General features: G+C 40.7%; 1 protein-coding gene across 2 annotated transcripts in view; it reads left to right on the forward strand.

Annotated features, from left to right (window-relative positions):
- ATXN10 (ataxin 10) overlaps positions 1-12,927 on the forward strand; it is a 122,512-nt gene that overhangs the window by 54,339 nt on the left and 55,246 nt on the right. For both annotated transcript variants that reach the window (XM_087814978.1, XM_087814979.1), the window contains exons 8-9: positions 4,368-4,476; positions 6,398-6,567. In XM_087814978.1, coding sequence (XP_087671104.1) covers positions 4,368-4,476; positions 6,398-6,567 — 279 coding nt within the window. The remainder of the gene's footprint in view (positions 1-4,367; positions 4,477-6,397; positions 6,568-12,927) is intronic.

The raw sequence follows: 12,927 nt of genomic DNA on the forward strand, positions 1-12,927 counted from the left end.
TTTCACGTATTCTGCTGTGTCTTGTACATACGTTCACGTTAACACGTGTGTGCAGGTACCTCATTCTTTTCAGTAGTCGGACACCTTTCACTGTAGAGATGAGTCATCATTCTCCACCTGTCCTCCATCGGTGGACATTTCAGGTGCTTCCAGGTTTGCATTTTAGAAAACCTTTACAAATAATGTTACGGTGAACATTCTTGTAAAAATATCTCTGCAGTTTTGGACAAATAAATCTGGATTGATTACAAATTCCTGGAAGTTGAGTTTCTGAGAGAGTATGTTTATGTAAAATTTTAGGAATATTTCTAAAGGACATACCAGTAGAGCCCCAGAATATGTGGGCACCACCCTTCACTAATCTATGTAATTACCATTTCCTGTTCGTTTCTCCTCAGGGACCAATATGTTAATTTGTTTTCATGGTAGTTTATCTTTTAAAATACATTTATTAATGAGCATTTTTAGAAAACTGATCTTGTCATATTTTTGGAAACATAATATTTTGTTTGAATTGATTTATGGTATTCTTAGCCTTTTAGAAGTTTTTTTATTTGTTTTTAATCTAGTTAGGCTTATTAATTTTAAGCTTATGGCTTCTGCAGTTTTTTAGTAAAGCCTTCTCCACTTAGGTTATGGAAATACACACCTTTATGTTCTAGTTTTTCAGTACTTTGTCTACATTTTTTATTAACCTAGAATTTATTTTTGAGTAAGAAATGAAGTATAGAGCCAAATGAATTAATTATGTCTTCTGACTGTCCAAGATTGTATAATCTTTGTGACTGCTTGGGTTTGAATCTTGATTTCTTCTATTACCAGGTGTGAGCTTTTGGAAACTCTGTTTAACTCTCTCTGTGCCCCAATTTCTTTACCTGTAAAATCAATTGTATTTTAATAGAAGCATCTAGTAGATGGACTGGTATGTAGCTAATGTCCCGTAAACATTAGCTCTTCATTATTGTATCAGTATCATCTACTGAATAAACTCATCCTTTCCACTCCACTTAATTACTGTATCATATATTAAATTCTGATATATTTTTGGATCCATTTCTGGACTGCCAACTTTTTACAGAGGGAAGAAAGAAGATGTTAGCAACTGGATATTTTTTCCATTGCTTTTCTTTTTATATATATGTTGAATTGATTTCAGCTAGAGGAAAGGAGAGGATAGAAAGAGAGAGAAACATCAGCGATGAGTCATTGATCGGCTGCCTCCTGCACGCCCCGACTGGGGAGCGAGATGTGCAGTAAAGGGGCGCGGAGTGAACTTACACAGGCGCGCCGTCCTGACGAGGTGGTGGTTAACTGTGTTCCAGCAGGACCAGTCATCTGCATTTCTGTGGACAAGAATCATTTGCATTGTTACCTTTTTTCTACAATTTACAGAAATTGCTCAGAGACACTAAAGCTCAAAGACAGATTTTGTAAACAAGAGACAAATACTGTTTTTCTTTTTTCCCACTTCCAAATCTTATTCCTTTGTTTTGCCTATGTCTTTTTTAGTAAATCCCCTAGTGCCTGATTTAATGACTATTGCTTTGTAATACTTATAAACACTGGAAGGGTATGCGACACATTACTCTTATTTTTTAAGAGAGTAATTTTTCCTGGCTGTTATTTCATTATTAATTTCCAGATGTTCATTAGAATACTTTATTTATAAAAGGATTCTAGTGATCAAAATTGGGGATGTGGCCCAGCCGGGCATGGCTCAGCAGTTGAGCGTCGACCTAGGATCCAGGCAAGTGGGGTTTGATTCGTGGTCGGCACATGCCCGGGTTGTGGGCTCGATCCCCAGTTGTGGAGTCGATCAATGACTCTCTCATCATTGATGTTTCTCTCTCTCTCTATCCCTCTCCTTTCCTCTCTCTGAAATCAATAAAAATATATATTAAAAAAAATTGGGTATGTGTTAGACATAGATTAAGTTTTGGGGGGACGTATTTTATTTTATTCATTTAAAATTTTTATTTATTGATTTTAGAGAGGGGAAAGGAGAGAGAGACATGGATTTGCTGCTCCACTTATTGATGCATATACATTGGCTGATTCTTATATGTGCCCTCACTGGGGATCAAACCTGCATCCTTGGTGTATGGGACGACACTCTAACCAACTGAGCTACCTGACCAGGGCTGGGGTTTATTTTAGTTAATGTCATAGAATTTAGGAGCTAGAAGGAAACTTTTAGATCATCTGTTCCAACCCCCTAATATCTATTCAGTACCATTCTTGTTTCATTCATAATTTGCCTGTTCTTATGCCAGTTGCTCTGGATTAAAACAGAGGTTTAACATATTTCATCAGTTGATATTTTACTTGTATCTCTAAAAGTTGAGGAATCTTCACATGTAACTGAAATACAAATTAGCACATCTAAAAATTTAACAATAACATTTTAATATCAAATAAACAGTATTTATATTACCCCGTTTGTCTGCTTCCCCCCAAGTTTGTGTCTTTGAATTGGCAGAGAACGGCCGTGCGCCAGTTGGTCGATAGGTCTCTGTCTCCTCCTCCTGTGTAGCTTCCCTCCTCTCCCTCTTCTTCTCCCCCCCGCCCTTCCTTTTTCCTGTGCTAGTTATTTTTTGAAGAAATTGGGTGGTTTCACCTGGGAGTTTCTACAGCTTGGATTTTGATGAGCTTATCTCCATGGTGGTGTTTAACATGGTCTTTTCCTTGAATTTCCTGTGAATGAAAATTAGGTCCAGAAGCCTATTCAGATTTCAGCTAGTTTTTTTTTCCTTTCAGTAATGTTTCATCATTGGGGATACATATGTTTATCAAGAGGCTCGTAATGTCTGGTTGTCTCTTTTATGATGTTAGTAAGTGTTAATGATTATTACCTAGACCCATTCATTGTTAGGGGTTGCAAAATATCATTCATTTTTCATTTACTGGCTGCAGTATTTTATAAAGAGAATCTTCCCCTAATCAACTGTTAGGTTATACAAGGTGCATTTTATTTTCCCTCCTTGGTTACCAGTATTCAGAGTATCGAGTTGATTTTGTGGCATCATCCAAAGATGACAAATACCACATTTTGTGTAGTTATGAAGTTGTTGCTTTAAAACCATTTGACTTGTTTCCAGTCCACTGAAGTGTAATTCTTCCTAATGTCCTAATGTGCCCTTTGCTGGCCACGGCAGACTCTCAGGTTGCTTCTCGTGTTTTCGAACATGGTCCTGATAGTTTCAGATAGCTTCTCTGCCACCTAGTATGACAAGGTGTCCTGGGTCATCTTGTACATATCTGCCCCAGTCCTAGAACCAATCAGCCATTTCATGAAGGAGAAAGGGGATTAGGAGATGGCAGCCTGGGCAACTACCCATTTAACAAAAGAGCATGCTGAGGCCGTGCAAAGTTAATGGGTTTGCTTGAGTCTTTTAAACATGGTGCTAATGTCAGATTTATCTAAAATATTTTCCCCTCACTTTTCAGCTAGCAAGTGAAGCTATTAAATTAGAGATGCAAGGTATTAAAAAATGTGTGTTGTTTGCTATTTGCTTTGAGATTGCAGAATGCTATATTAAAATAGTACTTTTAAACCCCCAATTAGAGAGTAGTAAATACACATTTAGAATTAATAAAAGGAAGTAATTTATTTTTCTTCTGAAAAATGTTACCTTTATGACCTAAATTTACAGCATCTACCACATTTTGCCAAATAATGTAAACTTTAAAAATGAGGTTCAAAGTCTGTACGAAAATTGCATTTTAAAATTTTATTTTGACTCCCTACTGCCACGGCATTGCAGTTGGCAGTCTCTTGGTTGTGTAATCTCTTTGATTGTAAATTCTTCATGTGAACTAGCATTTTCAAATAATATATTTTCCAGCTTACTAAGATACTGTATATAGGTTTATATTTACCCAGAAATAATGCAGATTCTTGTTGCCAGAGTTCTTTCAACCACAGCATTTTACAGGATTCCTGCGGACAAGAAATTAATGTAGTTTATGGTGTATTTGTATCTTTAAAGTAGAACTTGCTTGCTGGAAATGCTTAAAGAGAAAATATTTGCATAAATGTTATGTATGTAGCTAGTAATTTTGAACATTTATTTCACTGTTGGAAGGTATTTTTGCTTGGATAGGAACTTTTCTGATTCTTTGCTTCAATAAGACACATAATGACACGTAATCTTGCGTTCTCGATGGTGATGTCTGCTCCTAGTGCAGATGATGGTTCCCGTACATGCCTGATACTTCTGGCTTGGTTTTGATAGTTTTGTTTCTCTCTTTAGATGTGTTAGAAGCACTGACTCTTTAACAGTTACTGTAATGGTTCATTCTCTCACGGTTATTTATAACAGTCAGATCAGCTTGATTTAAAACTCTGTGTTTCCTTTCCTTCTTAGGAGGTATTGGCTACAATTAGGCTTCTCGACGTCCTGTGTGAGATGACTGCTAATACTGACCTGCTCGGCTACCTTCAGGTTTACCCTGGCTTGCTGGAGAGAGTGATTGGTGAGTGAACCAGCACACAGAATTATTATTATTTTTTTAAATGTATCTTTATTGATTTCAGAGAGAGGAAAGGAGAGGGAGAGAGAGATAGAAACATCAATGATGAGAGACTCATTGATCAGCTGCCTCCTGCACGCCCCTGACTGGGGATCGAGCCCGCAACCCAGGCCTGTGCCCTGACCAGGAATCGAACCCCGATCGCCTGGATCCTAGGTCAACGCTCAACCGTTTGAGCCATGCCTGGCTGGGCCACGGAATTATTTTTAATTGAGAATTCTCTGGCTTGTCATATTGTAATATTAAGTTCAAACACAGATCTGTAAATTTCAGGATATTGCTATATTTTTGAAATTTTGGGGAATATTTTTTCTTGAGAGGAATCATGAGGTTTTGGTAATAGCTCAGGCTGTTGCCGCTTCCCTGCTGTTTAACCCAGGCTGCCTCATCAGCACATGAGGGCACCTGTGCCTGCCACACGGTACACATGGGGGTTTCCTTCCAGGCCTGGGATGATGAGGGTGCGGTTTCAGTGACGATGATGATAGCATTTTTTATATCACTGGATTTTTACCAAATTTGTTAGTAAAATTTTTCCTAATCACATTTTTGAGGCACAAAGAATAGTGCCTTACACATAGTAATTATGTATTCAATTCTTATAAGAAAATTATTTTTAAGCAAGAAGCCAGTGTTTGAAATATTACCATCTTTGCTAAAATACTGTTTGCAGCCCGACCCGGTGTAGCTCAGCAGTTGAGCATCGACCTAGGATCCAGGAGATCGCGGTTCAGTTCTTGATCAGGCCACATGCCCAGGTTTTGGGCTTGATCCCCAGAAGGGGGTGTGCAGGAGGCAGCCGATCAATGACTCTCTCATTGATGTTTCTCTCTCCCTCTTCCTTCCTCTCTGAAACCAATAAAGATATATTTTTTTAAAAACACAAAAAACTGTTTGCAAAATAATTCAGGTAGAACCTGTTCCTTGTGCTTGGCCCTGCTTACGGTGTTGCTGTTCACTGTCTGCTTTTTTTCTTTAGAAAAGATTATTCTTATTCTGGAGACCCATATGCTAAGAAAGATGCGTTTGGATCCAGATGGGTAGATGAGTTAGCAGTGAGCTTAGACGATAGTTAGAACCTGGTATCAGTGTTTTATTCTTGGATTCAGTGCTTCTAGTGATCACTGAAACACCACAGTCCTGGGAAGTGAAATCACCGTAGAAAAGCACGAGCTGGGAGCCAGGGCAGGCATGGGCGGCCCTCCCACTCTGTGAAATCCCTAACTTCTCCAAGCCTGATGTCTTCCTATAAAATTGGGAAAATAACTGCCTTCAGTAGGTTTGTTGGGCTGTTTAAATGAGATGATGCAGAAACACTTAAATACAGCTTCAGGAAGACCGCTTATTTTCATAGGCTGCTTAGAAGCATCTCACACAGTCTGACAGCTTGGAGCTATTTCTTTTGAGTGTAGCCGAAACAGATCTGTGAGAGCACCTGCCGCCTTCCGATGATCTGGCCAAGGGAAACCGTCCCATGCTCCTGGGTTTCCTGTGTGTGGCTCATCGCAGATAGGTGGTATTGTCTAGACTTAGCTGACTGTGGGCATCACATCAGTTCTTTCATAAAGAAGTCGAGACTGGAGACCCCTTTGTAAGAAAGATGGTGGCAAATGTTTAGCTAACTTCTTTGTGGATAAATAGCCCAAGTTGGGGCAATCATTATGGCTTATGTCCTCAGAACCAGTCACGAAAATTATTAAAGCAAAAAATAGCCTTTTAATCATTATTTAAAGAAAGCTTTTATTTTTTTTTACTCTACCTTTATTTTATTTTAATCTCGTAACATAAATTAAGTTTGTGGAAAACTATTACAAAATACTAAAAATTTTTCTATGGAAAGTAAGGTTTATTGTTTTTGTTATAGATGTTTTACGACTGATTCATGTGACTGCCACTGACCCCACAAACATCTTTAGTACCTCTGGGTGCATAAAAGCGGAAGGTGATGTCGCAAACATGGCCGAGGGGTTCAGGTCTCATCTCATTCGTCTGATTGGAAATATGTGCTATAAGAATAAAGACAACCAAGACAAGGTAAGGCTGTTTCTTACTGTGCATCAGACATATGTGACTTCATTTAGAATATAATACTTAAAATTAGAAAATACTCACTTTTTTGGAGTGAAAGGTTAAAGTACTTAGATAGTAGCTTGAGATTGTGTGTGTGTGTGTGTGTGTGTGTGTGTGTGTGTGTGTTCCCACAGATAAACATTAAATGCCATAATTGATTGTATTAGGGTTTGTGTTTTTGTCATATGCATCGTGTTTGTCCTTAGCATGTTTGGGTCAGCCTCCTTTCTTATAGGTTGTCGATCTTCATCCAAAGCCTATGCACTTAAACACTCCAATGTCACGTAGAGCATAGTCAATAAAAACAGGTATTTAAAAAGCCTAGAAATTGTCAAACACATAGTAGACACTTAATAAACAGTAGTTACTATTATTAATCCTCAACTGAGGATATGCTTAGAGAGAGACAGGGAGAGAGAGACATCTATGTGAGAGAGAAGCATCAATCAGTTGCCTTCTGTATGTTCCCCAACTGGGGATCAAACCCACAACCCAGGCATGAGTACCTGACTGGGAATCGAACCAGCAACCTTTTGGTGCATGGGAAGATACTCAGCCAATGGAGCCACTGTGGTGAGACAACAGTAGTTGTTGTTCACATTATCTTAAGGAGAAAAACAAACATTATCTTAAGAAAAAAAACATAAATTTTAACACATCTGTGCTCTACATTTTGGATGATAACATCATAAACATTTCTTCTAGGAATTTTGAGATATATTAAATATTTGGAAATGCAGTAGACTGCATTAGAAACCTATTTTGTGCTGAATAGCTTAGCGATAATTATACTGATAATATGAGAGGGTGAATAAAAATGATAGCAGGAGTGGCTCAGCGGTTGAGCATTGACTTAGGATCCAGGAGATCAAGGTTCGATTCCTGGTCAGGGCACGTGCCCAGGTTATGGGCTCGATCCCCAGCTGGGGGCTTGCTGAAGGCAGTCGATCAGTGACTCTCATCAGTGATGTTTTTCTCTCTCTCTCTCCCTCTCCTTTCCGAGCTCTGAAATCAAAAACGACGTATTTAAAAAAATAAAAAATAAATAAAAATGATGGCAGGAGAATTAGACCCCGTGCTTCACATTGAACTAACCTGCCTGCATCTTCCTAGAGCTTTGCTTTAGGTGGCATTTGTTTTGCTTCATCAAATACTGAATATTGTTGACAGATTACATTTTTCTAATGTGGCTACACAAACACCTATCATTCTGCGTGTGTTCCTGCAATGTGACTTTGCCACTCCCTCATCAAGGGTTGGCATTTACTTCTCCATCCTCTTGAATCTGGATGACTCGAGCCCTGTGACTACTTGGAACAATGAAATGTGGTAAGAGTGATTCTGCCTCATTTCTGTTGTGGCCCTAGTCTGGCCTGTCAGGTCCGATTTCTTGACCCTTAGAAGCCAGTCCCCATGTAAGACATGCAGACTCCCTGAGATCACCGTGTAGAGCGTTGTCAGGTCCATATGGAAAAGCTCTGGAGGATGAGATGCAGTGAGGAGACAGGAAGAGACCAGTTCAAGGGACAAGGCATGAGACACGTGAGTGAGAAACCAACCATGATGTGACTCTACCCTCAGTTTCTTAGTGGCCCAGCCGATGCCACATGAATCAGGAGCAGCCTGCCCAGCAAGCTGTTCCTCAATTCACCACCCACAACACTGTGAGAAAAATTAAGTTGCGTAGGTTCTGCTTTTGTTAATGGCCCTGTAAGCTACTATCGGATGATCTTCCTATAAATAATAAAGATAAACTCTGGACAAAAGACAACTATGTGAAGACACTCAAAGTTAACCCAAACAGGACCAATTCTGGAGTTGAATTGACACACGAAAGAAGGCACAGTGTGTGTCATGCAAGGCAGTTAAAACTCTGATAGAAAAATCTACAGACCTTTTAGCTTAAAGAATCAAAAGACAGTTTGAAGCGGCCATGTGAAGGAGCGGCCTGGGAAGAGTAAAGCACCCCCAGGTTCCCTGTGCCAACCACCTACATCCCTGCTCATACCTGAATCAACACATGTGAGTCGGGCACTAAGCAGCTAAGCTAAGGATGAAATAATCGTAGAGATTTTAGGTCAGCCTAAAGAATTTATAGTTAAGGTCCAACTAAGGTAATTGCCTGCTAAAACAAAAATAACAGAGTTCTTTAGAGGAATATAATAGAATGCCAAGTGTCCACACAGAGCACGTACAATGTCCAGGATACAGTCCAGACTCACTTGGCACACAGGAAGATTCTCAAAAGAAAAAGATGATAAATGGATATTGTGCAGTGACACAGATGTTTAGCAGACAAGGATTTTAAAGCAGTTGTAACTGTGTCCAAGGATGTACAGGAAAATATGCTTTTAATGAATGAAAAGATAGCATATCTCAAAGAAATAGAAACTATAAAAAAAGAACCAACTGGAAATTCTAAAACTGAAAAATGTGGTATCCAAAATAAAATTTAAAATTTTTTACTGAATGAGTTTACCAACTCAATAGAGATGACAGTCAAGAAAAGAGTCGGTGTACTTGGAGATGGGTCAATAGAAATCATCTAGTCTAAAGAACAGAGGAAAGAAAAAGATTCAAAATAAAATCTTAAGATACTGCATTTTGGGGCGATATGTTGTGCAGTATTTGATAACTAGAATAATTCCTGCAGAATATGGCACAAAACCAAGTGCCACACCAGCTGTTCTTCATTGTATATTATACTATTTCCACTCCTCGTCTGCAAGTCGCTTTGAGTGGAAGACCACTAACCCCCCCGGAAAATTACTGGGCTGATTTTTGTAAGAGAAAGTTTATAGAGAAAGAAACACTTTACGTCTTTAATGACCAAGGCTGTCTTTCTGAAGGAGCACAAAGGAGGTGTTTTTTCCTGTGTTTAACTGTTCTTTTGTTGCTACTTTGGATTGGCCTCTTAGAGGAATAAAATGTATAACCCTTAAAAGGCTTATGAAGTGACTCACTGAGGCCAGGCTCAGATTGCACCATAAGCAAACATGGAATGGGTCCAAGTGCTGCCCCGGAGAGGGCACGGGGCACACAGGAAGGCCATGTGTGCGCCTTCACGTGTGCAGCTGCTAATAGCTCTGCTGAGTTCTGAGCAAACACTCTCGAAGTCATGGAGGGGTTTGTGCTTTCGTGCTTTGAGGAGAGGAATGCCTCTGTTTCTCCCACTTTCTTACCTGTGCCAACAAAAGGCCTCAAGCTGAAAGCATTGCCTCCGGGATTGTTTTCTCCTTCCAAAGAGTCAGACACAGCAGCATAGACTCCTGAATGTGCTGGAAGCTTCTTTGTTCTCGTAGTCCAGTCCTGGTTTTAGCTGGTGTTACAGATGTTGGCTCTGCTCATTCAGGGAATGGGATTCACTAGCATTCAGATGACTTGAGTTATAATTTTGGGGACATGGTGATTGTATAGCAGTTGTTCATCACCAGGCTCTTAATTCACACTGGATTTTCTGGATGGATTGCCCCACTTCTACCCAAATTGTGGCTTAAAGGGAAAATTAGCTCTGTCTCTGATGTGAGACTAAAGATCTAGGGGGGGGTGGCAAGGGGGGGTAACCATCTAGCTTAACTCAGTTCATCCTTCACCCAGAAGAAAAAGGGGCTGATGATTTGTTTAGTGTCTACTGTGTCCCAGCATTGTGCTTAGTGAATTACGGGATTTCTCAGTTTAGTCTTTGTGTTTAGCCCCACACATCAGGTTCCGCTAACAGCATTTTAGGGAGAAGCCATTCAGTGAGCTGCAGGGCTCAGGGTAGAACTTAGACTTCTCTGACTGTGAGCTCCTGTGCTCTTTCCCCGGTACCATGGTGCCTCTCGTTCGGGAGCTTTCCAAGGGTTTGGAGAAGTTTAAAGTAGACTTCCTCATGGACTTCAAGCGGAAGGTGCTGAAGGCTCGTGAATCTGGGTCTCCAAGGCTAGCCAGGCCTCTGCAGTTCCATCTTCTTTCAAGTTGGGCACTCTGGCAATAGCACATCTGTCTCCAGTTCATCCCTTCATCACATGGGATGCTCCCAGCTGTGGGGCCCTTTGATGAGACAGATGGGTGTCTCCACCTGTGAAACTGTCACTCTAGAGGCATCTAGGTACCATCCTGGCCTCTTTGAACCAGAATTCCGAAACTATCAACGGCACACATTTTCCTAGAATCTTTGCATAACCTCACTGCTCTGTGGTTTGATCAGAAGTCAGGTAAGCCCAGCTGGGTCTGTGCTTGTCTAAGTCCATTCACTGCACCGAGTGTGGTACCTACCGGGATGGCACCCTTTACACTTGTGAGGCCCTTTCCCTCTTAGTTTCTTTCCATTGGCATTACTCCACTGGAGCCATGTGACACCTTTGCTTAAAAGGCTGAAAAGATAATTATCATCTTAAAATGAAGAAACCAAGACAGAGAGACAGCAGTTCAACTCAGCTGGCATGTAGTGAGCGAAAGCCACTCTGTGCCCCATGCTTGGGATAAGACGGCCGCCTTCCTAGGTGAGCTCTCGCAGGAGACGTGTGAGACAGGAGCAGCTGAGGATGCGACCCCCTCAGCAGGGATGGGAGCTGGACTGCCTGGAGCTCCGTAGTCCTGGGAAGGGTGATCCTCCTTTCCCTGTGTGCCCTTGTCTGTACTCAGGGGAGTGCGGGTGCAAAGTGCTCAGCGCTGGGCTTCACCCAGTCTTCTCATTGAACTCTTGTGTCAGACACTGGTGGGTTGTCGTGCTTGCTGAATTGTGAAGGTGTCGCTAGACTTCCCTTTCCCAAGTCCTGGCAGGGAGGTGGCTCAGTACCTACCGGCTTCTGGTCTTGTCTTGTTTTTGTGCTCGGCTCACATGGCATTTCCTTGCCACACTGTAGTGATTAGTTTACCTTTAACCTTTGTGGACCTGAGATGGAGATTCTGTTTTGGTTTCTGCTGTAAGAAGCACATGGTGTCATGCTGTAAACATGAAGGAAGCATTCTTGGGCATCTTCGTTAGAATGAGGACCATGTGGTTCACTTTTCCCTCCGCAGCCTTCTTTCCTTCATTATTATAAGTTCTTTAAGTGACTGCTGTATTAGAAAATAAAAACTTTTTAAATAAAGCTACATGCATTTTTTTCAAAATGGGCAGGCAGGTGATCTAGTTTACCTACCTCCTTCCCCCACCCCCCAAAGAAGTTGTCTTGACTAAGATGGGCCATCCACGCTTTGGCTGCTGAGCCCTTTCTGCCGCAGGTTTTGTGGAGGTGCTGTTCCGCCTCCCTCTTCCTCTCCCCTGAGAGAGAAGATCGCCAGACTGCTGCACACACGCTTGCTTGATCCATGTCCCCAAGCATGCACATACAAAGCCTTTGGTACAGGCATCACTTCCTTTTAAAATACATTCCTGTTGTGTGGGAATTTCAGTATGTAAACATGGCTCTTTGGCCACTGGGATCCAGAATTATCTGTGTGAAGGTAGGTTTCACTTATGTACATGAAAATATCTTTGTGATGTGACACATTTTTCATTAAAAATGTCTTGCCCCTTGTATTGTCCCTAAGGCTAAATTGTACCTGCCACATAGTAGGCATTCAGTAAATTTTTCTTGAATGAGAGTTTGCTTTTAAAATATTTGTTGAGTGCCCAGTGCATACCAAACACAGTTTTAGGTTCTGAAAATATAAACAGCCAATAGGATACAACCTTCCTTTTCAAGGAGTCTGTATTTTACTATAAAATATCCTGACTATATTTGCAAACAAAGACATGTGGTAAAAATAAAATAACTTTTTCAAATGAAAATTAATGTTCCTCTAAACCCTGGTATTTACTGAGTTTAAAGTGGCCCTCACATTCCCTGCTCTGGTACATCGCCTTTCTCATGGACACACTTTTTGGAGGAAGTAAAGTAAAAGCAAATAGAGCACTTGCTTAGGACGAGAATCTTTTTTTTCTTGCAGTTTCACCACAAATGCTTTCTGAGTTGAATTTCTTTTGTTACGACTTAGTAGAGAGCTGAGGTGTTTTCCGTGTGGACACCAAGGCTGTCGTAGCTCAGCTCTGAGTTTACTGGGGAACTTTTAAATGCAGGTACACGGCCTGCCTCACACTGTCCCTCTTCCGTCAGAAGCAAGTTGCGTAGAATCCTAACGTATTGATTTGAAGACTGAATGTATAGGCAAGATCTGACTTGCTGAGAATTCCACTTTCTTTTGTAATGTAATCCCAGTTCAAGAAATATGTCAAAATTCATAAATCAAGCTGTCACCATTTGCTTCCTGAACTTACAGTTCCTGTTACAGTAAATGAAATTAAAATTCCTATTGGGAGGACGCCTATCTGTTGCAGCTGTAAATTGTTTTTAAAGA

The sequence above is a fragment of the Miniopterus natalensis genome, chromosome 2, assembly GCF_054644295.1.
Source record: "Miniopterus natalensis isolate mMinNat1 chromosome 2, mMinNat1.hap1, whole genome shotgun sequence".
NCBI classification, from domain to species: Eukaryota; Metazoa; Chordata; class Mammalia; order Chiroptera; family Miniopteridae; genus Miniopterus; species Miniopterus natalensis.